Genomic DNA, 27,606 nt, shown 5'->3' with positions numbered 1-27,606 from the left:
AGAACGTCTTTGCCTTCTGCAAAAAAAGGCTTCTTCAAACCTGGCTTTTATCCTTTTGAGAGAGGGGCCATTACCTTGCAGCCTTACTCCTAAGTCACCAGGGCTGCTGTAATTGCTCTCTCCTATGAGCAATCCTGTGCGCATGCGCACTTGTCATAGGCTCCTCAGGAACCTCTTCATCACTGCTGCCAGCCCCCACAGTCTCTGAAGGCAGCAGTCCACTCCCTAATGGTCCTGGCCCTTATCTGAGTCCTTGCTCTCCTCCACCATCCGCACCTGCTGCCAGCTAACCACAACAGTAGCAGATGTTTGTCTATGGATGAATTAATTATGATTTTGGTTCATAATGTACTTTTAGAAGTATATGACAAAGAGACAAAGTTTAAGTATCAATAAGATGTTAATGATAACATACTATAATTCTGGAGGCATCCACATATACCTCCTCTTAGTATGATCCACGTTGAAGGCAGTGAATGAATCATTGCAGTGTTTAAGCAAGATATGGGAGAGGAATTTGCAATTTTACTTCTTCATTAATTCTGCTTGTGAAGAATGTGAATGGTGATCACAGGATTGCAGGATCTTGCAATAAATGCAAGGATTGGTTGCAAAGTTGGGTTTTTTTACACTATTGTAAACTGAACAGTCATTAAATGAGGTAGCAAGTGAGGATTACCTGAATAGAAAATTGCATTGGTTGAAAATTAACAAGTTTTTGATCTTGGTTGTTTACTCACATTTGATTTACTTATATTAACAACAGTTAAATACACAAATGCCCTTAGAGACAATAAAGATATATAAGGATATTTAATCTTAAAGGTTTTACCTGGGGATATACTTAAAATTGTCCCCCCTTTTTTGGTCTTGCTCTTGTTTTTTAATTTGGGGTTTTGTGTGTGTGCGTGTATGTATGTATGTAGGGGATACAACTTATTTTCTATAGACATTTTGGAGAGGCCATGGGTATGCCATAGTTGTTTGTATCTCCTTCTGTAAAGTAGGTGTTGTCTACGTGTACCTAGACTTGCTAAAACACTACTTTAGCTTCATATCATTGCTAGATTGCTACTGTTGCATGCAGATGCAAAGTATCTTAATGTTTTACAGACCCAAGTTGCATTTGCTGACTGTGCTGAAAACATAAAATCTCTGCATGACTTAAAGAGCAAGAACATGCAACTCCTGTGGAAAGACACTTCTCTTAATAACACCACAATACTTTTTGCCAGGGCTGGCAGAACACAAGAAGCTTGGTAAGAAAAGAAAAAAAGAGTCCCTACCAATAATTTGTATTTCATTCTGGAGATAAATCTTGAAATATAACAACTTATCCCAGGTTCTGAGCCATAGAAGTCAAGTCTCTATCTAACTCAATTACGTCCTATCTTTGGCTTTGATTCATTTATTCTGTGTAAATGTAGAGTACAACTTTATCTATGGAGCCTTAATTGAAAACTTAAGCCCCAAAGTACATTGGGGGAGGCAGAGAGAGGAAAGAGAGAGAATATAATGAAATCTAGCTATTATGTTTTCTTTTTCCTTCAAGCAGTTCCTGGAGGAGGAATACAGTTAAAGGCATGGAGCCTGTTCTTATAGTTTAAGGTTGCACCAGAAAGTCCAGTAATACTTTACTGGCTGTCTCACTTCATATGCTTCACTTTTAGACTAGAGCAGAGGTCTCATTCTCGCGGCCCACGGGCCAATTGCGGCCCGCAGGATGATATCCTGTGGCCCCCACCGTGATAAGTATAATATTAGTGTATAATATAAATATAAAGTATAATATAAAGTATAATATTATGCGCCCTAGCCTCACCCAGACTCTGCCACCAGCGGCCTCCAGGTAAATTGTGTTTGAGACCCCTGGACTAGAGGCAGGTATATGTAATATCTGGGCAGAAAAAAAAGCCTTTCTAACTGGCAGGTTTTTTTACCAGGATAATAGAGATATCATGGGCTGTATGAGGTAAAGGCTTTTTTTTTCTACTGCTGGAAAATATCAACTTTGTTCAAGGGAAAGGTATGAGTGAAGCTGCTACCCACTTACGAGCTGGTTTCATCTTTATGGCTATAGATGTTTCCAAAGGCACCATCAATCTTTATCTCTACCCCAATGAGAAACTAGTTTTTCTAGTGCTTTTTGTTCCACTATAACTGTTGTTAAAATTACTTAATTTCCATATTCTGTGAACATTTTTTTCTTTTCCTAAATAAAATTCTATTCGATTCAATAGAGGTGGTTTTTTTTTTCATTTTAGGTTATTAGCAGTTAGAAAAAATTATTTTCAAGTGGGATTTTGGATTTCCTTGGAGAATTAGTTGTAGTCCTTTTTTGTTGACTACATAACCTATATTGTCTTGTTGTAAGACAAGATTTGGGATTATATATAAGGGTAGTTCTTGATTTGTAAAACCCTTCATACCTGTAAGTCAAGCCTCTTGATGGGCTTCTGATCATATTTTTTCATCTCTGCATTTAAATGGTAATTTTTATTTCTTTCGTCTCCAAATAGGAACATGCTACAGCTGTTTAAAAAATACTCTCAAGTTCCCAGGTAAGCTTGCCTTTTAAAGTTTGCCCCTTGGAAGTCCTGATAATATATGTCAGTCTTTACTTTCCCTTTGATTTGATCTGTTCACTAGCATTCAGACTAATTTGACCCTTAGTTTTCTCCAGTGTTAAAATGCCACTTTCTGCCATGCATTGGCCTGTGCTGGCCCAGTTCCATCACCAAATGTCAGCTTGTCATTTCCTCAGAAGGACTGGTGGTTTTGTTAGCAGAGCAAGCAGAGTGATCAAGGGAACTGCTACAGTTGTAGGTGCAATAAAGCCTGAATCCTCTTCAGAAATTTACATCCACTGTTAGAACACTGACACTTTAACCTTTAAACCTTTTAAGTCGCTTTTAAAGACTTCTGTATTCTGGTTATGCAGAGTAGCAGCATTGAATGTATATTTGTTTAGCTATTTCTTGGTAGCAGAAAAAGACCTATTTATTGGTCTACTTTTCAGAAAAAAGCATTGTGATGTTATCATCTGTGAATGGAAAACTGAGTTGCATTGCATTGATAATTTGACTGGAATCTACAACAATCCTTTTCTTTCAAAACTTGTTACACTGTTATTAATTTCTGAGCTGAGCTGTCACCTTCTTAGATCAGCAGTTTGAATCCTTGAATTTGTGCCAATGTAGCATAAATAAAGCAATGACCTTTATACTGCATATCACCAGAAATCCAAGAATCAAAAGGTGGTAGCACAAGTCTATTTTAGCAGTTTTTCAGAACAGAAAAATAGAATTATTCAGATTAAACTTTCCTGATAGCAGACGTGACCTTTTGTCAAATTAAGATTCTCTACTTAAGACTTTTTAGGAAAACTGCCTTGGCTGGATAGATGCTTCTCTGCCTGCTCGTGAAACGCATGTAATTACTTGGGTTAAGAAGAGGTGCCTTTAGTGTTTTTTGCAATAAATATTGGGTTATTGGGTTCAGAAATTTCTCAGCTCAACAGTAGTTTATTTACTTATTCTTCCAGTCTCTCCTAAAGGTGACTCTTAAGGGGCTTACCATCTCTAGTTGGCTACCATCATACCTTGTCAGATAAAATGTTTTCCTATCAAACGGTTACAGATGCCACTGCAGTATCCATATCCCTTTTTCCTTTTTGCAGTGATTTGACGGTGAAAGAGATATTCGGTTGTATTAAACAAAGTAGACAAGCGGAAAAAGCCCTGGAACTAGTAAAGCTGACTGCTGAATATGGGATACAATCAACGCCCGTGCTTGCCAAGACAACTCTAGAAGAATTTGAATTCTCTGCAGAGCAAAGGTAAGTTTCAGCAAGTACGTAGCTCGGATGGTTATTGCTCAGAGCACCTAGGATATATATCATTGAAATTCATCGATATAGTAATCTTCTTGGCTATTTTCCTGTTTATGGTGACCTGAGTCCAGATAGGATGGGTTATATTAGCTTAAACCAGTAGGACTGAATCTGCTCAAATTCAAGCTCCGCCCCTTTGCTGTGGCCACTCCCCAGTTTTTGACTCAGTCTTAGCCAGGACTAGACGTGTTTTGCAAGGCTCCAACTTTAAGCGGAGCCTAATTGTTTAAAAAATAAAAAAAGTTTCAAAAAGTACTTTTGAGGCTTGGAAATTGCTGGATTCAAGTGAGTGGGCTGATTTTAGCTCCCAGAGCTTCCAAATCACACAAAGGGCTTCAAACTCAGCGCGTGTAGCCAGGACCACGTGGGACAGCTCCAGGCAATCGGCTGGATAAGTGCAATCAGCTGATGGGCACGGCAGCAACAGAAACCACTTGCAGTTTCTCTTTCGTTTTCTGGCTGGCTGAATTGATTGCCTTGGCTGCAAAACACACAGCGAAGCAGCCTGCAGCAGTGGCTTGAGGACCTGGAGCAAAAGCCACAGGAGAGCTTTGCTGCAAGTTTTGGAGGAAGCAAAGCAGCTGCTTGATTGGGCATGGCCCAATCCCAGCTGGCAGGGATTACCCCCAGCTGAGGGCACTGCTGGCCACATTGCCAGTGCTCCGTTGCATCTCCAGCACTGAGAAAATTGCATGGGCGCCTGCTGACCTGTTTGCAGGTCCAAAAAACCCGGTGTGACTGGCAGGGGTGACTTCAGCCCATCAGTAACCTTCACAGGCATGCTAAGCCAGTTTACCAGGTAAGGTGATTAATTTGTTTCTGGATCTGGCCTTTTATTGCGTTATTCCCTTGTGATTCAGTTTGTTAATACTCCTCCCTCCTTCCAGCAGGTCCCCTCCCTTCCCTGCCTCTTTCTTATGAATTACTTAATTCTCCAGGTGAGATGGCTGATAAAGAACAAGAAAGGGAGCCCAGCCCTTCTACTTCCAAAGGAAAATCCAGAGGCAGACAAGAGGAAGGCCCCTGAACACAAAGATGTTGCCAGAGCTGAACCAGAGGTCCAGAAAGAACCACAAGTTTCTGGAAAAAGGTTGGAGAGATGCCAACATGTGGCTGGGGGGAAGGGCAGAAGATCTGCACAACCCCCAGTTTTACAAGTGGAAGTAGGGCCTTCTACCCCTACTGGGCCTCCTCGCCCTGGTATTTGGTCCCCAGTTGGGGATCCAACTCTTTTGGGAGACCTTGAGAGAGATGATAGGGAGCCTAGAAGTGTGGAGGAGCTGCTTCGTCCTCCCCCTAAAAGGGTCAGAACCTTACAATTCTGAGGAAGAGGAAGAGGCTGTTCTACCTCATTTGGAAGCCATTATTGTTAAGGCGATCAGAAGGAGAGTGGTAGAGGCTCTTCGAGCTTCTAAAGGAAATATCTCTGAGGCCTTAGATCAATCAGAACCAGACAGATCTTTTCAGGCTAGAGAAACCTACTCTTCCAAAGACAGAGGCTCCCCAGTACCTTCGTGACCCAGCATTTCTGGCAGAGCCCTTGAAGAAGAGAAAAAAGAATCTGACTTCTCAGAATGAGGATATGGCCCCTGAAAGACCATCCTTTACTGGCAACTTTGATGCACAGGAGTTTAAAGCTTTATTATTCAAAGCCAAGAAAACTGCAAAGTTGGGACCTGGGGCTGATGTCGGTGAAGCAGAGGGTGATGGCACGGTGCCACCTGATCAACTTTTTGATGAACCAGCTGTAAGATCAGAAATGATGCCTGTCCCTAGATTATTCCTCAATGTTATACAAAAATGGATAAAACCTCTGGTACTTCCTCATCACTGTCTGCCAGCTAGAGGCATTTCTTCACCATGGGGCCCGAGCTGACCAGCTCCCTACAGGTATCGACAGTTGATGCACTTGTTGTGGCTATGATCTCTGCCTCATCCAATCCAGCAGATCCTGAAGAGGCACTAAAAGCTGAAGATAAGAGGATTGAGCAATCCCTCCAGCTCACCTGGCAGCTGCTTGGGCAGTTAAGGCAGCTTTGGCTGCTTCCTTTTTCATGAGATCTTCTCTACGGTGGCTTCGCCAATTGCAGGACAGAGTCCCTGCATCTGACATGAGAATTCATCAAGATAAGTTGGTCGCAGCCCCAGAATTCACTGCAGATACTACTTTGAATAGTGCCAGGTTTGCCTCCAAGGTCATCACCACATCCATCGCTGCCCGTAGAATGTTGTGGCTGAAGAGTTGGCAAGCAGACAGTTGGTACAAGTGGAAGGTGGCCTCTTCTCCCATAAAAGGGAAAGAGGTGTTTTGCAAGGTCCTGGAGCCGCACCTGGTTGAAACCAGGAACAAGAAGTATCTTCCTTCTCTAAATCAATGCTCCAGTTTCAGTGCTGCTCCTTATAATCGTAGATCCTCTTACAGAGCCGAGGGCAATTCAGGGGTTCAAGGGTCCCAGAGTCAACCCTACAACCGGCAAGAATGCTCTCAGGACAGAGGAGCCCATGATAGACTGCAGTACTCAGACAAGCGGCCCTTTCATGGGGGAGGAAGTCTCTTCTTCAGGCGCTCCCGATAAGGATAGCAGTAGTCTTCCCATTGAGGGCAGATTATCCCATTTTGCTGCCCTATGGGAAACTATCACATCCGATGCTTGGGTGTTACAAACTGTTTGACAGGGTCTATCCCCTGAATTTCGATCCCCCCGCCTCCCAGATCTTTTGTACCTTGTTCAGTCTCTGGAATACCCTCTCGTAGACAGTTGGTGGAACAGACAGTTTAACACCTTTTAGACATCAGGGCCATACAAAAAGTCCCATTAACCAACATGGCAAGGGATTCTATTCCTGTCTGTTTGTGATACCTAAATCTTCTGGGGGATGGCGAGCCATCTTAGATCTTAAAAGGCTCAATAAATTTGTATTGTACAAGCGTTTCAGGATGCATTCACTACAGACTATCTTGGCCAGCGTCAGGGAGGGTGACTTCCTCGCCTCTGTAGATCTCACTGAAGCTTATCTTTGTATCAGAATTTGCCATTCACATAGGCAATACTTACGCTTCACTTACCAAGGCAAACATTTCCAATACAGGGCCATGCCCTTTGGCCTGTCCTCTGCACCCAGGGTATTCACAAAAATCTTGGCAGCCCTGGCAGACCGCTTGAGGAGTATCCCCATTAGGGTTCAATGTTACTTAGATGACATTTTAGTCCAGTCTTCTTCTAAGGACCAAGCCCTAAGGGATCTACAGACTACCATTAACATGTTACAAGACCACAGGTTTTCCATAAATGAGAAGAAAAGCCATTTTTCTCCTACCACAAGTTTATTGCATTTGGGGACTAACATAGATACACTTTCTTGCAAAGTTTTTCTCTCACAAGAGAGGATTGACAGTTTGCATTCTGTGATTGGGGAGATTGTGAAGGCTTGTTTTTACTCCCTGGCTTCTCTGTCCCAACTATTAGGGAAAATGATTTCCACCATCTGCATTGTTCCTTGGGCCAGGCTTCACTCCAGAAAGCTTCAATGGTTCCTTTTGCCACATCAAAAGGCGGGCAGGAGTCATTCGGCTATTAGGGTCTCCATACCTACATCAATCAAAAGGTCATTGTTGTGGTGGTCTTCTCCGGCCTTGCATGCTGGACAATCATTCAAAGAACCTTCCCGTATAGTCATCACCACGGATGCCAGTCTCTCCGGCTGGGGAGCCCATCTAGACTCGAACTTGGCACAGGGTCTGTGGTTCCCCTCGGAAAAAGGGAAGAGCATTAATTGGTGAGAATTAAGAGCAGTTAGGCTTGCTCTCAAACAATTTAGGTTAAACATTTTTCATTCTCATGACCTTATCTTGACAGACAACACCACCACCAAGGCACACATTAATAGACAGGGAGGTACCACATCCCAAGTTCTTACGTTAGAGGCTGAGTGTCTGGGACCTTGGGCAGAAAAGAATCTCCTTTCTGTTGGGGTGGAACACCTCTCCAGGGGGGATAATACACAAGCTGATTGGCTAAGTAGAGCAAAAATTGACCCCTCAGAGTGGAGTATTCCCCCTCTACTGTTTCAGGAGCTGGTTCAGATATTTGGACATCCAGCGGTGGACCTGTTCACCTCTCCAACCAATGCCCAACTTCCCGGATTCTTCACCAGGTTCACACACCAGGGAGCAGAAGGGACCAACCCCTTGAGATGCCGTTGGCCTTGGGGTCTTCTATATGCCTTCCCTCCTCTTCTGTTGTTGTCAGCGGTGATTCGGAAAATTTTGGAGGAGGCGGCGGTGGTATTGTTACTAGCTCCATATTGGCCCAGACGTCCTTGGTTCGCAGACCTGGTGAATCTCTCGTGCTCCACTCCTTGGAGGATCCCTCCTCTCAAAGTCTCGCTTCTCAAGGAAGAAGTCTCACACCCGGATCCTCTGTGGTTCCAGCTGACTGCATGGCAGTTGAGCGGAGTGCTCTAAAGAAGCAAAAGATTTCTGAGAAGGCCATCCAGGACATCCTAGCAGCCAGACGGCCTTACACTAACAGAACTTATCAGGCCACTTGGAAAATTTTCTGCCAGTGGTGTTTGAAATCCAAAATTTTCCCCATTTCAGCTTCTGTGGCCAATATTTCGGATTTTTTGCAGGAAGATCTCGACAAGGGACTCTCCGCTAATACCTTGTGTAGACAGGTTGCAGCCCTTTCCTCAGTTTTCTTTTTGCACCGAAAAGATTTCCTGTCTCTCAATTAGACCATTCATACATTTTTTAAAGGGGCATCAAATTTAAGACCACCGGTGGTTCAGATTTCCCACTTGGGATCTTCCCAGAGTTCTAAAAGCCTTAATGTCTCCACCCTTTGAATCACTTAAATCAACAACTTTATATTTCCTCACTCTCAAGGTGGCTTTTCTCATAGCCATCACCTCGGCTAGGAGGATTTCTGAGTTAGCCGCTCTTTCTGTCAAGAAGGGCTTGTGTGTCTTCCATGCAGACAGAGTGATGTTGTGGTTAGATCCCTCCTTTATTCCTAAAATCAATTCCAGATTTCATAGAGCACAGGAACGTGTCTTTCCCCATTTTTGCCCTACTCCTTCCTACTCTCTTGAGCAATCATGGCATACTCGGGATGTATGGAAGGCATTGAAGACTTATATCCAGAGGACCCTGCCATTCCGCTGGAGGCTCTGTTCGTCTCATTTCAACCTGGTTCCTTGGGGTTGAAGGTGTCGCCAAAGACGTTGGGCTTATGGATTAGGGTCTGCATTACTAAGGCTTACCACACTCCGGCTCTTCCAATTCCAAGAGGAGTGACAGTACATTCCACCAGGAGTGCAGCAATAACGGTGGCCTGGGCTACCCAAGTCCCATTGAGGAGATTTGCAGAGTGGCCCTCTGGTCTTCTCTGCCTCCTTTTATCCGCCATTATCACATTGATGCCTTCACTAGCAGAAGAGTCCTGCAAAGTGTACATGAACACTGATGTAAGTAGGACCAGACTATTGCCCTCCCTGGAATTAGCAGGCTTAGGTATGTCTCATCTTATCTGGACTCACGTAACTATAGACAGGAAAAGGAACATTGGCTTACCTGAATGTTCATTTTCTGTCTTGATGGAGTGAGTCCAGCTCCACCCTGGTTCGTCCAGTCTGGGATGGCCTAGGGGGGTGCATTAATGAGTGTCTGTTTATCTGCATTAGTTGAATCACGTCCAGTCTGCCTTGATGCTTTGTCAAAAGCTGGGGAGCGGCCACAACAAAGGGTCGGAGCTTGAATTTGAGCAGACTCAGTCCTACTGGCTTAAGCTGATATAACCCATCCTATCTGGACTCACTCCACCAAGACAGAAAATGAACATTCAGGTAAGCCAATGTTCCTTTTGTTTCATTCATTTTCCTAGCAGCTCTTTAACTAGCAGCAACCCTTGAGCTAGAGCTAGAGAGACTAGCCCAAGCTGTCAAATGAGTTTAATGTCTTAGTTCAGCTTCCCTGTCCTAGCTGAGATATTTTGATCAGAATATCATATTCTTTTTTACGCAGGCTCTGCCTTATCCCTTTTGAAGCACATTTTTTGCCAATAATAAATTGTTGTGCCAGCAGTTTGACAAATCTGTAATTGTGCTCATGTTTTTTTCCCCCTAGGCGGACTCTGGTTGATATAATAGAAGGAAGCGATGGTTATAAATAGGGGTCAGAAGAGAAACCCCTTCCTCTTTGCTGAAAGAAAAAGTAACTTACCTGATCTCAATATAGCTGTCAGAGAGTGGCTCTGAAAATCTCTGCGAACCTTGTACATAACTGTATTATATTGGTATTATTATCATGTGGATTCTCATCTGATGGCAGGTGGTAGGAAGTTTTGGTTTCATCTGTTTTGGAGTGTTTGTTCTCATTCTCTACCACCTCAGTTTTTAAAACACAGTGTCTGCCAGAATCCTAGAATTATTTACTTACTATATTGCATCTACATTTTCCTTAGAGATGCTAATAGAAATAAAAATTAATCCACTTGCCTCTTTTCAGCAGATGTTTTTTTATTTAAGCAAAATCTATTTGAACTGACTAAAGAGCTCTAAAGAGGAGCAACAACAAGAAGTGTTAGAAGAAGAACAAGGAGGAAGAGATAAAGAAGAAGGAGATAGACCAAGAAGAGAAGGACTGTGAACAAGACCCCAGAGAGAAGCAAGGACCAATAGAAGACTAAGTCAGACCTACTATTAATAAGATGGAAGAAGAAATTAGATTAAATTCGCTAAATATCAATGGATTGAATTCCCAGACCAAGCGAAGGCAAAGCTTAACAAAATTAACAAAACAGAATGTTGATATTATATGCCTTCAAGAAGTGCATATCCAAAAATCAGAGTAAATATTTGGAATCCCCCAGATTAGGAAAATTATATGTAGCATTGGCAAATCAAAAGAAAAGAGGGGTGGCTATGTATATTAAAAAATGGATGAATGCAAAACAAACTTACCGTATTTATCGGCGTATAACACGCACTTTTTCCCCCTGAAAATAGGGGGCAAATGATGTATGCGTGTTATACGCCGATGTCCAGGGAGCGGAATCCTCTTTAAGGGATCCCATTCCCAATAGTGCCTAGCGGCGGCGCAGCATCGTGACGTGATGTCAGCGCTGCGCCCGCCGCATATTTTTTTCCTGAAATTTCCCTCTTAAAGGGAATGCGTGTTATACGCCTGTGCGTGTTATACGCCGATAAATACGGTACGTGGAAAAACAGCAGAATCTTAATGGTACAATTGAAGATATCGCAAAAGCAAGTATTGTTAGTGAGAATATATGCACCGAATTTGAATCAAAAAATGTTTTACCAAAAATTATATGATAAAATAGTGGAGACAGGACAGACTAAGATATGCTTGGTCGGGGACTTTAATGCCATAGTGGATACTTAAAAAGATTGGTAAAGAACAAAAAATAAAAAAGAACTGTCTACCAAAACCATTCTAAGACTTAGTACAAGAAACTAATCTAGATGATATATGGCAGAAAAGACTCCCAAATGAAAAAAGGTATGCATTCTATTCCAACCCCCACCAATTGTGGTCCTGAATTGATATGGTGTGCACAAATAAGACAATTGGAAATGAAATATCCAAAGTAAAATAATGCCCAATATATATGGGCAGACCACAATCCGTTAAAAATTACCTGGAAAGGATAAAGGAAACAGAAAATGAGATGGACGCTAAACACATAAGTCCTAAAAGAAAAAGATTTTATACAAAAAATGAAAAGGAAATATTTTTCAATGTAAATTTAAAGGACCATACTAATTTGCAGAATTTATGGGATACAGCAAAAGCTTTTATGAGAGGAGTATCAATAGCTTATACAATTAGAAAAAACAAGATGGAAAAGAAACAACAAAATGAACTAAGATAAAAATTAAAGAACTAGAAAGAGACTTCTAAAGGATCCAAAGAATGAGACAAAAAAGAATGAAGACTAGACATAAATTAAACTTAACATTCCTAGAAGAACGAGCATGAAACATAAAATCTATGAAACAAAACTTTTGAATCAGCTAACAAACCAGGTAGATGGCTAGCTCATAAACTAAAAGTAGAAAAAGGAAGAGCTCAAATGTTCTAAGGATGTCTCTTTGCTTTTATGTACATCAAAACTAAACAGCTGGCGCAAAATAGAAATATCACCATTGTTAGAATAGCACATATTTCAATGTCACAATGTAGTTCTGCAGATTTAATACTTTCAAAAGCAACATGGTGTAGAAAGTGTTTCCCCCCTTAATTAAGCACATTTGATTTGGCGGTGGCTTTACATGTTTATTTTGGTTTGTTTTGAAAAACAGGCTGATTTTGAAAATAGAAGATTTGTGAATACTCTTTTCCTATAGTAAGGAATCCTAGAATGGGCTACATTTCTCCCTTGCTCAGTAGGCAGAGCCAAGAATGTAACTATTTGAGGAGGGAGTACCCACCACTGAATTCACTAAGAAAAGTCAATAGAATTCCACCTGTGATTTTGATTCTTCTGGAATTTATAGCCATTGCCTACTTCTGGCTGAACAGCTTGCTAAAAATATACAAACAAAATATCTCTTACTTGGAATTCCTCATATCCCAAGTAGATGTAATCATTCTACAGTTGTCCAATTAATATTGTTCCTTTACAAATTCTCCCTTGGGTTTTGACAATAAAAGCAGGGGTGGCTCCAGATTTCTATAAAACATTCCTATAGAATTTAATTTTGGTACAAAAATACGATCAGCGTGGAGAATTATACAAATCTTCATCATGATAGCGGTTTTTTGGAAGAGAAAAAAATACCTTTTTTTCTGAAGGCAGTGGTCATTTACCAAAGAAGGGAATTGTGTTAAAACTTTCAAAACCAAATGCAGATTCCACAGTGGCAACTTGTGTACTATAGAGAAACACTTTACAAAAGTTGTAGAATTCCCAACATGCCTGGAATAGTGAAAAGAGTAAAACCTTATCTGTTAAGAATATTGGATCATAGGTTCAATCATAGATCCTTTCAAGACTAAACTAGGAAAATATTTATGTCCGAGACAAAAAAAATTCTTATGAAGAAACTCAGTGCTGCTATACCAACAGCATAAGAGCAAGATTACTGATAAACATACTTTGTGGACTCACAGAAAAATAAAATAGTGGCATTCTAAGCAAGGTCACATAATTGCAAAACAGCCAGGTATTGTAATTATACAGTCCTTGGTTCTCTCGGAGTTTGGTTGTTTGACCATGTTTTACTGCCCAACTAAGTATCATTATAAATGTGAGTGAGTGGGGCACTCCCTCATTGGGTGCCTATCTTTTGTTGGGAGTACAGAAGAGAACATCACTTGGGTATCCATTTCTTTGGTTTACATGCCTGACTCTTCATTGTCTCTTGATTTTTTGAAATATTTTGAATGTCTTCTGAGAGCTGGATTGGATCTCTCTCATTTGATATCAAATGTATTTTTGTAGTTATGGAATCAATAAAGCTATATTGGTGATAAATGGGATGAAAATATAACAGTGGTGCTTCGTCTTTAGTTCCAAGAAACCAATGTTCTACTTTCTTGGTTGGTCATCTGTATGCTATCCTGCCTTTTAAGTACATTTCCTGCTCCAAAAAGCTGGCCTCTTTAGAGAAGGTGGGAACCACCAAGGTAGTAAGCCCTGGTGGCACAGTGGTTAGAATGCAGTATTTCAGGCTAACTTTCCCTACAGCCTGGAGTTCAATCCTGGCAAGGCTCAAGGTTGACTCAGCCTGCTGAGATTAGTAAAATGAGGGCTCAGACTGTTGGGGACAATAGGCTGAAGTTTGTAAACTGCTCGGTCCTGTAAAGCATTATGGGGTGGTATAGAAGTCTTAAGTGCTACTGCTTTTATCAACCTTAGGTAAACCAATCAATGCTGCAATGTTTTGTCCCAGTGTGTAGAGCTGAAATGGGTTGGATAGGGAGTAAAAGGTTCAGGCTCAATTTTACCAAGACCAAGTTATGGGTACTTTGGTTTTACCCAGTCCTAGATAATTTCTATAGTTAGTCCTGGAAGGACCATTTTCCATTCAGACAAGTGTACAGATGGAATTTTCTTAACAGCTTCTCGTTGAAGATCACATAGCAACTATAGCTTGGAAGGTCTTTGCAGAGGTTCTTCTGTACCAGTTACAACTGGTAGTAGTAGGAGACCCTCTAGTCACATATTCTGGTCACCTAATGTAAGCATTTGTAAAGGGTTGTGAGAATAATCTTGGAAGACAAAATGAAGAGCCACATCATAGATAATGGTCTGATAAATAAACTCTGAATCCAAATGAGGAATGGGGTTGAAGGAAGTAAAAGGGGCCCTCTCTAGTTAAATAAAGGCTGGAAAGCAGAGAATTGCTTTTAGATTGGGAAGATTCTGTTATTGTTACAATAAAGGCAATATTGATACTCGTGGCTTTTATTTCTGGACTTCTTAAAAGGGCTGACATGATTACGGTAATGTGCTCTGCAGGAGCTGCCCTTAAGCAACTTGGAAGCTTTCTGTGGAGATTCTGAGTCATCCAGGTCATAGTTATTTCAAAAGTGCATTTTCTCCCCTCCCACCATTCTATCAACCTATCCTTTCATTCCCCCCCCCCATCCAGTCTCAACTGCCAATACCTATTCTTCCATTCCCCACCTTCAGAAGTGATGAAGCTTCTTGGATAAGAAGCAAAATGTTTTCAAGGTGGAAAAAGTCCAGTTGCCCTTTGAGACACTTCGAGAAGCATCATTTAGTCCAGTATACAGCAATACGAGCATTAATAGAGGTACCACAGCATGCCACATTCATCACCTAATAAGTTGCGCTAATTGCCATTTAGCTTCTGGGTGTAATGGAAGAAGCTGTTTATGACATAAATCCTTTCCTGGCATAGGCCTGGCTGCTTGAGTGATTGTTTATTTTCAATAATTTTCCCATCCAGAGTTGACTCACTGCATATGCCATTGGTCAAACATTGTCATATGATCAAACCTAGGAAGTGGGACATCTGTCAGACCGCTTTCCCTCTGGAATATTTTTCCAGATACACACGACTGTTTACCGTCATTTAAAAAGTTTTTTAAATGGCTCTTCCAGGCCTTGATTAGGGTGGTGAGCATGTCCTAAAATTGAATTGGCCTTCTTTCAATATTTTGGTCTGTTTTCTGTTTTATAATTCTGTATTGTTTTTATTGCCATAAGCCATCCAGATTCAACATCAGGTAGCAGCATAAACCTCGTGCAACTGGGCACTATTGGTTACTGAAGATTTATAAGTTGTTGCTTGTGTGTGCCTTTGAGTGAATCTTGACTCCTGGTGAGTGCCTCTGCAGTTTTCTTGGCAAAAATTTTTTTCAAAGTGCTTTGGTCATTGCTTTCTTCCTAAGGCTAAGAGTGTGACTGGCTCAAGGTCATCCATCTGGCTTTGTGACTAAGGCAGCTCTAGAACTCGGGTCTCCCAGTTTCTAGCATACCTTAACCACTAATTTAGTCAAGAGAAATATTGGTGATTTGGGGAAGAGTTGGGTGATGTTATATTAATATAAATTATTAGTCTGATAATTATTCTTGAAATGTTCCACAGCAAATCCAAAGAAGATTGCCAGAAGTGCGGATGAAAGTATGGCTGAACACTGCAAAATAGAGACATTGCAAGAAGTTTCCTGCCCTTTGCAAATATTTCAGAAGCTAAAGATAGATGGAAGAGAGGAGGTCTGGCAGTATAGGGTAGAAATCAGACTCCCTGTTCTTTCAAGCATTTCTTTACATATTCTGAAATTTGCACAGCCCTTTTTCTTACTGTCAGATACTGGAAGCCACACCACACATGTAAACAGAAATAGTAACATTTCTTCAGAGCCATGGGATTCTCATGGATGCTGTCTCAACTTACTTCAAGATAATGTAGTCTACCTTATAGAGTAGACCCACTCAGCTGATGGCAGCATTTGCTCTCAATAGAAGGATATTATATTTTTTTTCAACATAGGAATAAATGGAAAAACTCAACTGCTTTTCATACTGGAGGAAAAAAAATAATGGTAGTGTCTTGAATGCATGGGTAAATAGCTTTCAGGGCTTATGCAGAATTTTCTTAGGAGAAATTTTTGTATCAAAGTTTCCATAAAGAAAAATATATAAATGTACCATTGCTAAAAACACACTATGAACACTGAAAATCTGTCAATACAAAATAGGAAATATTTATATTTCCACTTTGGAAACGGATAAAAGGGAAACTGACAGGTCGTTTATGCACTTTTCATCTGCTGCTGACATAATTTGATTCTGTTTTTTTAAAATCTACCTTATCCAAGCAGTAGTGAAAAATAAATTGTTTAAATATCATTTATTTAATTGAGCCAAATGGCAAATCAGTAAGAGGTTATAAACATTATTTTGGTGGGTTCACAAGCTCAATCAGTAATACCTGGAAACTGTGTTATATAGATTAAAACAAAAACAAAACACATTCCAGACATGATAAATGGCTGAAGGAAAAAAATGCAAATGCAACAGGTGCTAAGATTTATAAGAGTACTAGGAGATGGAACTTTCCCCCCCAATGACACTTGAGTTGCTTGCATGGTTTGGAACCATGTTAGGTCTCCCACCAATTCCCAGTACTATTGCAAATCTTGAATGTTGGTTGACTAATGTTAAAAGATATAGGAGTCCTGCGTATCTGGCTTATATTAGTCCACCTGAGTTGTTCCCAAGCCCACAGCACTAGCATAAGTAGTCAGGATATCCACCACTTGTTTTGCCTCCAAGGTCATCCGAGCTTCATTCAGCCAGTCCTGGGCCACCCTTCTGGGTTCTCCTTTAAGCTGATTGATGAATTTAGCTGCCAATTCTAAATCTCCGTGTTCAATGCAGTAGGATGCATAAGAGAACAACTTAAATGTGTCCAGATCTTCGGGACCAAGCTCAGTTGGTGGCTTCAGCTGCTGAGGATAAAACAAGAGAAGGGACTGCAGATAAGACAGAAAATATTGATACAAGCTGTTTCTTGTTTCATCTATCAGTGCCACTCTTTTAGCCAGCTTCTGGACTGTGTGAAAGCGTGCCCTTAGTGCCTCTTCCGTGTATACCCCACGACTGAGTGATTTTTGAGGAAGGGCAGCTGTTAAGGCTCGGGTGAATTCATCATCAGGACAGCTGAGTTGGATGGACTGTACTGCTTCCTCCAAAGGTTCTGTGGGACTATCCCCAGCAGCAGTTTCCATACTTTGCTTTAAAGCTTCAACTGAAAGCCACAACTGATGGGCTTTCCTGGCTTCTTCTGCAGCAACCACATGGCCTGTAATATAAAATCCCATACATTTAATGGAGGGAAAATAAACTCTAGAATGCATCAACATTTTCATTTATAGCTTGAGCACATTTTAAATCAAAGATGCAACCCAAATTATAATGCTGTTCATAGCACCTTACAGTAAAGCTAAGCCACTGACATGAAGAATGACAGAAGTAATTTATATTCTTTCGTTATTGTAAAATAGTTTTTGAGAGGCCGGGCTACCTGACAATTGCCTAATGACTGGGCTGATGCTATTCTGCCCCTTTAAGATCCCTCCCCAACCAGCCCAGCTGTCCAGCAAGGAGGAACAGCGGGAAAGCAGGTGGCGACAGTGATGGAAGAGAGAGTTGTTCTGGGAGTGAGAAAGGAGGTGGTCTAGTAGTCTACTACCAGAAGTAGGAGTAGACCTCAGGAAGTGTATAAAAAGCAACTGTGAGTACTACTTGTTGTGTGTTTCGTGTGAGTTGCCTAAAGGCCAAGAGGGGTTGTGTTGGCTCTCTTATTCTGGTAGGCCACTGACTATGGATGTAGATAAAAGAATTGGTGACAGTTTAGTGCTTTTTTGTAAAAAGCTACTGTAATAATGTATTCGAATTATTTGATTTACATTTCATGGGTGAAATAAACTATAAAATAATAAAAGCACCATGGACACGAAGGAAGTTTTACAACAACTGATGAGCCAATGGAAGTTGTACACCCTTGACTGAATATGTTATGCAAATACAACCAACTTGAATTTACTGCAAAAATATTCAAAAGCTACATTTTAGAATAATGATCAAATCCAGTTGAAATACTTGGTGCTTTTCAATTGCAATATGGCTCTTCCACTAAACTAGCTTACGAAGTATTAGATCACACTATGGACAAGTCATTTTTCATTCTGATTTTGCAACTAAGTTTAAAATGCTTTTTAAATTTAAAATAAAAAAATGTACAAGTTTTTAATTTTTAAAGTAAAAATAAAAATCCAGGTGCTTGAAAATTGGCATGTATTTGTTTCATTTTTATTTTATTTATATTCTGTGTTCATTTTTTTTTTTTATAAACAACTGGCAATATTGCTTCCTCTTATTTTTCTCACAACAGCCCTTTGAAGGGAATTAGGCTGAGAGTGACTGGTAGATCACCTAGCTGACTTTCATGGCTGAAGCGGGCGGAACTAGAACTTCCAAGTGCCCTGCTTTATAACCAGATGTCTTAACATTAGGTGAGGTGCTAAGTAACATCTGGCCTGACAGCAACAAGTATGTTGGTGGGAGTGTCCTGCTGTCATGCGATTGCCATTTATGACTTTTAGCCAACTTCTGACAAGCTGTATTTGCTTAACAGGTGTGGTTCACTTAATGTCAATGCAGAAGGAAAATAATGAACACCATGCTTAGCAACAGAAATTACCAAATTGTGAATCACAGATTACCTGTACTGATTTAGCATACTGTACAATTTAATTCTTTCACTGAGTGAAAGTTTCTCATTTGAAATGAAAGAGCAATACAGAAATCTAGTCCGTTTATAAATATTAGATTATTTTACCTATTCTAACTCAGAATAAACTTTCTGGTACAGAACTGGATTGCTAGAATGGAATTACCATCTGCAAAACAAGCAGATAAATAAATAAGCCACCCAGATTTTACTAAAGATAAGCATATTCCTGTTACAATATTACATGCCGCACTCACTTTCAACTGCCTGTTCGATTCCCCTCAGTCTGGCATAGGCTGTATTGATATCCAGAGTGAAGTTGTCAATCTGTTCCTGATGAAGACGTTTATGTTGAAGTTCTTGTTCAGTAAGTTTTTCAGATAAATTCTAAAAGAAAAAAAAAACATGGTGGAAAAGTGTCCACATTATGGGGGGCGAAGTTGTTAAAAACAATTATGAAAGATCATATTCTACCAAAAGATTTAAAAAAGGTTTACTCCATGGATTACCTGCCACTTTTCATTTGTTCCACATTTACCATCCAGGAATATATCTGTACTCTGGATATTTAGAATTTCATCATGAACTTGATAAAGGAAATTCAAAGAAGTCCACAGATGAATGAATATACATCTGAGTAGAGGCATACGTGAATCAGCAAATGTACACAACTGGCAAGGGAAATATTTACCTTTTATGTCTATCTCCACTTCCTTTGCATGGCTGTAGACCATACTATTGTCTGATTTTCCCAATGCTTTCCTTTTAGTATCCTTTTAGATCAGGAGTGGGGTCCAACTGGTGTAACTACTGGTTCGGTGATTTTACGTGTATATTGCACGCATGTATATCATCGTCAGCTAGCTCCCTGGACAGCTGAGCAGCGCTGCGCACAAGTGCACAGTGGTTGAACAAGCTCTTTTTTCCTGCTTTTTCAACTGCAGCTGTGTCACACAAAGCAGCTGGGGTTGAAAAAGGAAATAAAGGTCAGGTAAGGTTCCGGGCAGGTAGGTGGGCCAAAACAGCAGCAGACATAGAACCGGTTCTATGTATGTTCTCTGCCTGCTGCTCTTCAGAATTCCTGGTTCTACAGAGGTGGACAGAACCGGTATTTTGCAATTTTGCAATTCCTCAATTTTAAAGAATACTTGCATACAAGTGACTTCAAATGAGATTGTTGATGTTTACTTCAATTATGCAAAGCATTTAAACTTTACAATGGATTAGAAAATATCTGAGAATCCTGGAAGAAGTGCCTTCACGTTTTTCTTCTGTAAAAAAATTGGAGAAAACATGTAGCTGTATCTTTCTAAGACTCAGCATGCTTATTTCAGGGGTTTTCAAGATGTTCTTACTAACTGGTATTTCAGGATTTCTTCCTGAACTGCTACTAAATCAAAGCAGAGAAAGACCTAAAAGAAGCCATCCTTTCTTACAAAGTATTCCTTCAAATGTTTTCTGCAGCCTTAGTATTCTCTTACTGCACAATAAGAAAAATTTCTGACAGAAGCACCTTAAAGGACCTTTCACTATAATAAAGCAAACTCCCCACCTGGTCAAATTGTTGTTTCAGTTCTTGTTCCTGAATTCTGAGAACATCTCTTAAGTGATCAGCATGTGCAGCAGCTTGTCGACGTAACTGAGTTCGCATTTCACTTTCCATAACTTCTTGAGCTTCTTCAACCTATTAGAAAAATCACTGGTATTTGCCTCTTCAAAAATTACCTGTGAATCTGTAAACTACATCTTTGGTTTAATCATATTTTTCTTACGTAAATTAAAAGGGCACAAAGCAATTCTCTGTTTTCCAGAATTCATTAAGTAAAATTTGCAAAACAACAAAACAAAAAACACCAGGAACGAGAAGCAAAAAGCCTTTAAATAGTATTTCAGCCACAAGGTCTGAAATCATAATGTAAAACTTAGGGTTGAGAATGGAATACATAGTCCAAAGATACACATTTTTCACTGGGGCAGGTGCCACAATAGACATTGAACAAGAGACTGGGGTGCACTACAAATACTCATTGTTAAGCCTATCATTGGGAGACAAATCTACTTCCATTCACTCATCTGAAAACACATCAGTCTTCTATTTGGATGAAGCCAAAGTGTAAAAGTACTACTTAGATTTCTTGTTTTGAGGTATTTTTCGGAGTAGCTCCGGACACCTCTTATTCCTTAAACAGACTGGTACATAGAACATCAGAGTTGGAAGGGACCTTGGAGGTCTTCTGGTCCACCCCCTGCTCAAGCAGGAAACCCAATACCATTTCAGACAAATGGCTGTCCAGTCTCTTAAAAAGCATCAAGTAATGGAGCATTCACAACTTCGGAAGGCAAGCTGTTCCACTAATTGACTGTTCTAACTGTCAGGAAATTTCTCCTTAGTTCTAGGTTGCTTCTCTCCTTCATTAGTTTCTATCTATTGCTTTTTGTCCTGCCTTCAGGTGCTTTGAAAAATAAGTTGACCGCCCTCTTATTTATGGCATGAAATATTGTAACAGTGTTATCATGTCGCCCTAGTCCCATGATGGCGAACCTAAGGCATGTGTGCCACAGGTGGCACACAGAGCCATTTGTGCTGGCATGCGAGCTGCAAGCAAACTTACCTCACTGCACATGCACGTGCCTCACAGCTGATTTTCGGCATCCCACAGGCTTGAGGAAAGCCTCTGCATCCCAAAAAACAGGGCCATTTGTCACTTCCTGTATTTCCGAAAATACCGGAAATGACAAAACGGGCCTATTTTTTGGGCTGCAGAAACTTTTATCAAGCCTCTGGAAGGACAAAAAAGGCCTCAAACAGACCAAAAATCAGCTGGGAGGTGCAGTGCAGGTAAGGGGGTGGATGGGGGGGGATCGCACGTGCATGCGCAGGGGGATTGCGCATTGCCTTCTGGATGTTGGCGTGTGAGCGCACACACAATTTTTGGCACAGGAGCTCAAAAAGGTTAGCCACCACTGCCCAAGTCCTTTTTATTACATACTCAATTCCAGTTACCATTCTACATGTTTTAGCCTCCAGCCCCCTAATTTTCTTTGTTGCTGTTCTCTGCACTCTTTCCAGAGTCTCAACATCTTTTTTATACTGTGATGACCAAAATTGGATACAGTATTCCAAGTGTGGCCATACCAAGGCCTTGTAAAGTAGTACTAAAACTTGGTGAGAGCTTGATTCCATCCCTCTGTTAATGCAGCCTAGGATTGAATTAGCCTTTTTGGCTGCTGCTGCAGCACACTGCTGGCTCATATTTAAGTGATTGTCCACTAGGAATCCAAGATAGTCTCTCAGTTACTGCTATTAAGCCAAATTTCACATAATGTATACATATAGTGTTGATTTCTCTACACTGAATTTCATTTTGTTAGATAGGGCCTGGTGTTCACATCTGTCAAGATCCCTCTGGATCTTGAGCCTATCTTCTGGGGTGATGGCTATTCCTGCCATCTTAGTGTTGTCTGCAAATTTGATGAGTTTTCTTCTATTCTCTCATTTATATAGTTTATGACAATATTGAAGAATACTGGGCCTAAAACAGATATTGGGGTATCCCACTGCTTACTTCTTTGTATGTAGCTATAGTTCCATTAAGGAACTATATGTGCTGAGTGTGATTTGTCAACTAGTTACTAATCCATCTGCTGACCATGATGTCTATCCCATGTTTTTCTAACTTACCAAGAAGCAGGTTGCGGTCTATATCAAATGCCTTTCTGAAATCCAAGTATTCTATGTCCACAGCATTTTGTTGGTCCAATAATTTAGTCACTTTGTCAAAGAATGAAATAAATTTGCCTGGCATGATCTGTTTTAATAAGTTGACTTCTGGTCATAACTTTGCTTGCTTCTACTTGTTTGCAGATCTGGGTTTTTTTAAATTATCTTTTCCAGGAGCTGGAAGATCTGCCCCCACCCCCTTTTTTTTGAAGATAGAAACCCTATCAGCTCTTTTCCAGTACTCTAGTACAGGACCTCAGGGACCACCAAACTCATAATTTTAAATCTAAGGGAACACTAACCGATTCTGTGGGCGTGGCCTAATTGGTGGGTGTAGCTTGGTGGTCATGTGACTGGCTGGGCATGGCTTGTATATAAATATTATAAATATTTATATAAATATTGGGTTTTTTTTTAAAAAAGAAAAACTTTTACCCAGGCAAAGCAGGCAGGCAGATTGAGTTACTCACAGAAGCATTCAGTGACCTATCTATCTGCCATCGGCTAGCTCATTCTCTCAAATTTGCTTGCCGTGAATAATAGAACCTTCAGTCCTAAGGGAGGTTCGGCTGTGCTTAAAAGCATAGCCGAAGATCTAAAGATTAGCTAGAAAGCAAGAAATCCAACCATTTTCTGCTTCCTAACTAATCTCCCAGCAAAGCAGAACAGATGATGGTTGGAAAAAGGAAAAATAGCAATTTAGCAGGCAAGTTTGCTGTATAAAGAGTGAGTGGGCGGGGAGGGTTCCTGCAGGCCATGTGGGCGGCGCAGACTTGTGTTTCTGCGCAGCCTGGATTAATTGCTTTGAGGGGGGGGGTTCTGGGGGTGAGATTTCTGTGCGGCCCACCAAAATTTTCTCATGGCCCACCAGTGGGCCACGGCCCACCGGTTGGCGACCGCCGCTCTAGTAGTTCCCTATTGCTCCAGAATCTTTAAAGATATGTTTCAAGGATTCCAAGATAATTTCTGCCAGCTAGCGCCTTCACAACTCTGGAATGTAAACCATCAAGTTTTTTTTTTTTGCTTATCTTAAATTGTATTCCTAGCCTGTCTTTTACAGTTTTGTTTTGGGTAGATTGGACTAATTTTTCTTTTTGCATGAAGACTGATACAAAGAATGAGCTAAGCTGCTCTGCCTTCTCTCTGTTGCCCATCACTTTCTTGCCATCATCTCCCATTAGTAATATTATATACATAAAAATATTAAAACTTATTTGCTAGCTCTTTAACTGGTATTGGCCTTCATATGTAACGAGTTCTTCCCAAGAGCCTAGGACGTAATGTAATGTGCTATATATGCAGATTCAAGCAGTGTGGCCTTTTGTAATTAACAGATGGAAAGTTTTGTCATTGTTATTATTCTCTCTCCATGAAAATGTGAGATCATTTAATGGTGGCTGCTGCTTGAACATGACCTAGGTAAGAAGCTAAGGTTTATGATTACTTAAATATAAAGCAAGGTTTAAAGCGAGGTATATATATAATCAAACTCTGCACATGTTTAGGAGGACAAGCCACTGTACTAAGAGCAAAGAAGCTTTTAAGAGAAAAGTAACTTTCTTGATTCTGTCAATCTTGATTTTAGGGGTTAATTCCTACAAGATCTCCCAATTTTAGAAGAGCAAACATCATGCAAAGGAAACTTATATGGCTGCTGTCCACTTGCTTTTGAATGTGTTTGACAAGTTGTGTAGCTAACTTTTTATTTTTAAGAAATCATCCAACTCTTTTCTTTTCAACTGCCTCACGGGAATGAGTGGGTTCACTTTTTTTTCTGAGTGATCTGTAACACAGTGCTTATTCTATCTCAGGTTTGTCAGACATTACTCCAATTAATCCCACTAATATGCACTGATTTGGCAATATATACTAGAAGCTGAACTTGGTGGTAAAGGTACATTCCAAATAGTGCAAATACTGTAGTCTACTTGAAAATTTATACTCAAAGCTATCATAACTAAATCACCACTGTCTAGAATACAGTCTTATTGTATTAAGTAAATAAGCATTAAATAAGAATCCTTGCCCCAATTGCTGGCCAACAGTGCACGGACAACTTAAAAGTATGACAGAAAATTAAACACTCATTAGTTACCTTCTTCTCCTGTTCTATTTGGATTTCATTCTTATGACGTTCCAATGCCTTTGCTACTGCTGACTCAAAAGCTTTTTTCTCTTCCAGTTTTTGCTTTTCTAAAGCTGTCTTAATATGTTGTTCTTCTCGGACTTTCATATCTATCAGCTCCTTATTCAGCTGGTCTATGCGGCGATGAGCATGAGCAATGAGAGAGTTCAGGTCATCTGTTGTTAGTCGGTCAGCTGGAGAAGACAGATGTTTAAACAGATCAAAATTGTTAAATCTTCACATATTACTTAACTGCATAAACAAAGATTATTTCAACTTTTCTTAACCTAGTGCCTCCAAACAATTTAAACTTCAGTTCCCAATCCTTTCTAGCCAATATGTAACTAAGACTTGAAATCCAACATTACTAGGAAAAAGCAAGAAAAGTCTGATTCAAAATTCTTTATATTTCTTTCATTTATCAGAACCAAATACTGTAAACTACCTGAGGAAATTTTTTTGTAGAAAGAAGCAATATAGAAATACAGAACAGTAAATAATTGCTGTATGTTCTCATGTACTCTGGAAACAAAGCATCAGTGAAATCTAATCATTCTTTTAGAGTACAAAGAAGAAAAGGAGCGTAGTGATTTTGCAACAGTGAATAAGGTATTTATGAAATGAACCTTTTCTCATCTGAGTGTCCCAATTAGAGGTAGGAAGAATTAATTTATGCCATTTCTTAAGCATTCAGAATCCTGAAAGATTACAGATGAAATAAAAAAACACTCACTGGACTCAAATTATTTTGCATAAAGATCTCTACAGTAGACTAACCAAACAAATGCAGCACCATTACAAAAATAATACAATAAAATAAAAACATTAATATTTCCAAATATATTTAATTATATCATCGAATAAGTTTATTGATTTAATTAACCACCAAGAAAAAACTTTATAGAGAGTTTTAAAAAGTAATTATCTATATTCAACAAGTTTTATGGCATCCTATCTTTAGATCAGTTCAAGGAAGCTTTGTCTGTGTTCAGCTCAATAAAGGAACCACTAATTGTTATTTTTAAATTTCAATGCAACTTACTATCAAGAATTATATTTTTAAAAGTTATTAAGTCAAAAATCATTTGATGACATTTTAAAAATGCATTAAACACTTTAGATTTTAATATTTGGTTTTAAACTTATTTATGTTTTAATGTATATGTATATTCTTAACATTAACATAAACAATGTACAAAACAATTTTTAAATGTAAAAAAATTAACAGGAACCAAAACAAAAGGATTACTTTCTTACAAATCCATACAAATTATTTATATGTACACAAACTTTATAAAATAGTAATTTGTAAACGGCTCAAGAAAATAACTATTCATGTTGGAACACAAATACATGTAATTGCTTTATGCTCACAACTGTTATTCCTTACATTGAGCATTATTAGCACATTTTTTAAAAAAATGATTATGTAAGTTTTAAGAAAGATAATTTTAAAAATGTAAATCAAATGTATATGTATGTATGCCATTTTATTCTCATGTTAAAATAAACAAGAGACATAAGAAGTTTATACAAAGCACAACTGTGTTAAGAACTCACCTACATCAGTTATTTCTGCAAGAGAAAATCAAGGTATGAAGAAGTTAAACCAGATTCATAGTAATAGATCAATGAGTTGTTACAAGTATTCAGAAGCAAAGAAAATAGATACAAGTCCAAGGCTTGAAAATTAATAAAGAAGATAGTTAAAAATTCAAGTATGATACTAGCATGCATTTATAGCTGGGCTTCACCCTCTCAAATGTGTGTATATATGAAGGAATTCTCTGCCAATGCAGAATGCTAGGTGCAATCACTGTTTACCAATACATTCTTCCCAGTAACGCAGATTAATTTTTGCACTTTCTTTTTAAAATCTTTCTGCATCACCCTTCAGTCCTAATTTTTGGATACTGCAGCATGATAAAGGAAAAGCATGCATAATCTCCTTGGCATTTTGGTCACTCCATAATGCCCGTTTCTTTCTATGGACTATATATTTATGTTGATTTGTCTAATATTTTACTTGATTCATTGACTTGAGAATAGAGAATGTATTATAATTGCTTTCTTAGATCTAAAGTAATTATTTGATTATGTATTCTCAATATCTGTACTTCCCAGTAAGATCACTTAGAAGACAGTTTTTCGTTTCATATGGAGCTGCATAGAACTGGTGGTTTTAGTTGTGATTGAGTCATACACGCTAAAATGTATGGCAAATCACCAATGTTATGTGCTTATTGTAAACAGGTAATGCTTCATATGTCATTGGTAACTGAATGCACTCTACTTTGTCTTATGTGAAAATCTCAATGGACAAAATCAATGAAAATATTTAGGGGCATGAATTTGGGAATGAATTTTGCATATGGAAACTTGCAATTAGGAATGTAAGGGGAGTAAATGATAAAGGAGAGATACCCTGATGTAGTGGTTAAGGTATTACATTAATCATTATGGATATGATGGGAGAAGATGATTGATATTAGTGTAAATTAGATGTGCTTATATTTTCTTTTATCTCTGATCTTTAATTTCTTTTGCTTACTGCTTTCTCTGGGTTTGTGTAACAAAGTTTACCTAAAACAGCTATAGGTATGCATGGATGTACTGTATGTCAGCCATTTAGTACTGTGGAACTTACAGTTAATTGCTGTTTTAGTGAACTACTTCGTATTATTTATTTAATTTATACACTTTGTCATCCAAAGCGGAACAACTACTTTATTGATTTGTTTCAGTGGACTTTAATTTACTTGTGGCTGAATTATTTACATTAATATTTGAACATAATATCTTCTTTTTAAAATGTAATTTAATATATGGTGAAAAATATCTTAAATAATAATAATAGCTTATTAGGAGTTTTTGCTGTTTAAAATAGCCCAGCCAATGTCCCTTTTAAAAGGCAGAAGAACAGCAGAACAGTAGAAAATACACTATAGATGGTGTCAGGTTCAATCCCTGACATTCCTAGAACTTTAAAAGATATTGGGTAGAAAGTGGGATTTACTTCTGTCTAACTTGTAGAACTGCTGTCTGTCATAGATGAAGATCTCTTATATATCTAAAACTTTGTATAAATATCATTCTTAGAAGAAACATATGCAAGCAGGTGGTTTTAATTTAATT

General features: G+C 39.3%; 2 protein-coding genes and 1 long non-coding RNA gene across 7 annotated transcripts in view; 1 reads left to right on the top strand and 2 right to left on the bottom strand.

The window, feature by feature from the left end:
• PTCD3 (pentatricopeptide repeat domain 3) overlaps nucleotides 1-10,399 on the top strand; it is a 35,854-nt gene extending 25,455 nt beyond the window's left edge. Inside the window, exons 21-24 of one of the 4 annotated variants that reach the window (XM_026717303.2) lie at nucleotides 1,114-1,259; nucleotides 2,520-2,561; nucleotides 3,680-3,838; nucleotides 10,020-10,399. In XM_026717303.2, coding sequence (XP_026573088.1) covers nucleotides 1,114-1,259; nucleotides 2,520-2,561; nucleotides 3,680-3,838; nucleotides 10,020-10,065 — 393 coding nt within the window. In that variant the 3' untranslated portion in view covers nucleotides 10,066-10,399. Of the gene's footprint in view, nucleotides 1-1,113; nucleotides 1,260-2,519; nucleotides 2,562-3,679; nucleotides 3,839-4,779; nucleotides 4,925-9,577; nucleotides 9,708-10,019 lie in introns of those variants that run through there. The other 3 variants (XM_087917334.1, XM_087917333.1, XM_087917332.1) reach the window with 3 other exon arrangements.
• LOC148124121 (uncharacterized) lies at nucleotides 10,053-13,399 on the bottom strand. The gene is made up of 2 exons (XR_015740264.1): nucleotides 11,106-13,399; nucleotides 10,053-10,850 (listed from the first exon to the last, which is right to left on the bottom strand). It is a non-coding gene; the product is annotated as an uncharacterized LOC148124121 (long non-coding RNA).
• A 2,826-nt stretch (nucleotides 13,400-16,225) lies between these two features.
• The window catches only part of IMMT (inner membrane mitochondrial protein), a 32,084-nt gene continuing 20,703 nt past the window's right edge, over nucleotides 16,226-27,606 (bottom strand). For both annotated transcript variants that reach the window (XM_026717285.2, XM_026717286.2), the window contains 4 exons: nucleotides 24,442-24,665; nucleotides 20,178-20,309; nucleotides 18,883-19,012; nucleotides 16,226-17,194 (listed from right to left, as the gene is read on the bottom strand). In XM_026717285.2, coding sequence (XP_026573070.1) covers nucleotides 16,587-17,194; nucleotides 18,883-19,012; nucleotides 20,178-20,309; nucleotides 24,442-24,665 — 1,094 coding nt within the window. In that variant the 3' untranslated portion in view covers nucleotides 16,226-16,586. The remainder of the gene's footprint in view (nucleotides 17,195-18,882; nucleotides 19,013-20,177; nucleotides 20,310-24,441; nucleotides 24,666-27,606) is intronic.

Source organism: Pseudonaja textilis, chromosome Z, assembly GCF_049901715.1.
Source record: "Pseudonaja textilis isolate UNSWEBS1 chromosome Z, rPseTex1.2, whole genome shotgun sequence".
NCBI lineage: Eukaryota > Metazoa > Chordata > Lepidosauria > Squamata > Elapidae > Pseudonaja > Pseudonaja textilis.
The sequence above is the reverse complement of the archived record's forward strand: the minus strand, read 5'-3'. Positions and strand labels throughout refer to the sequence as shown.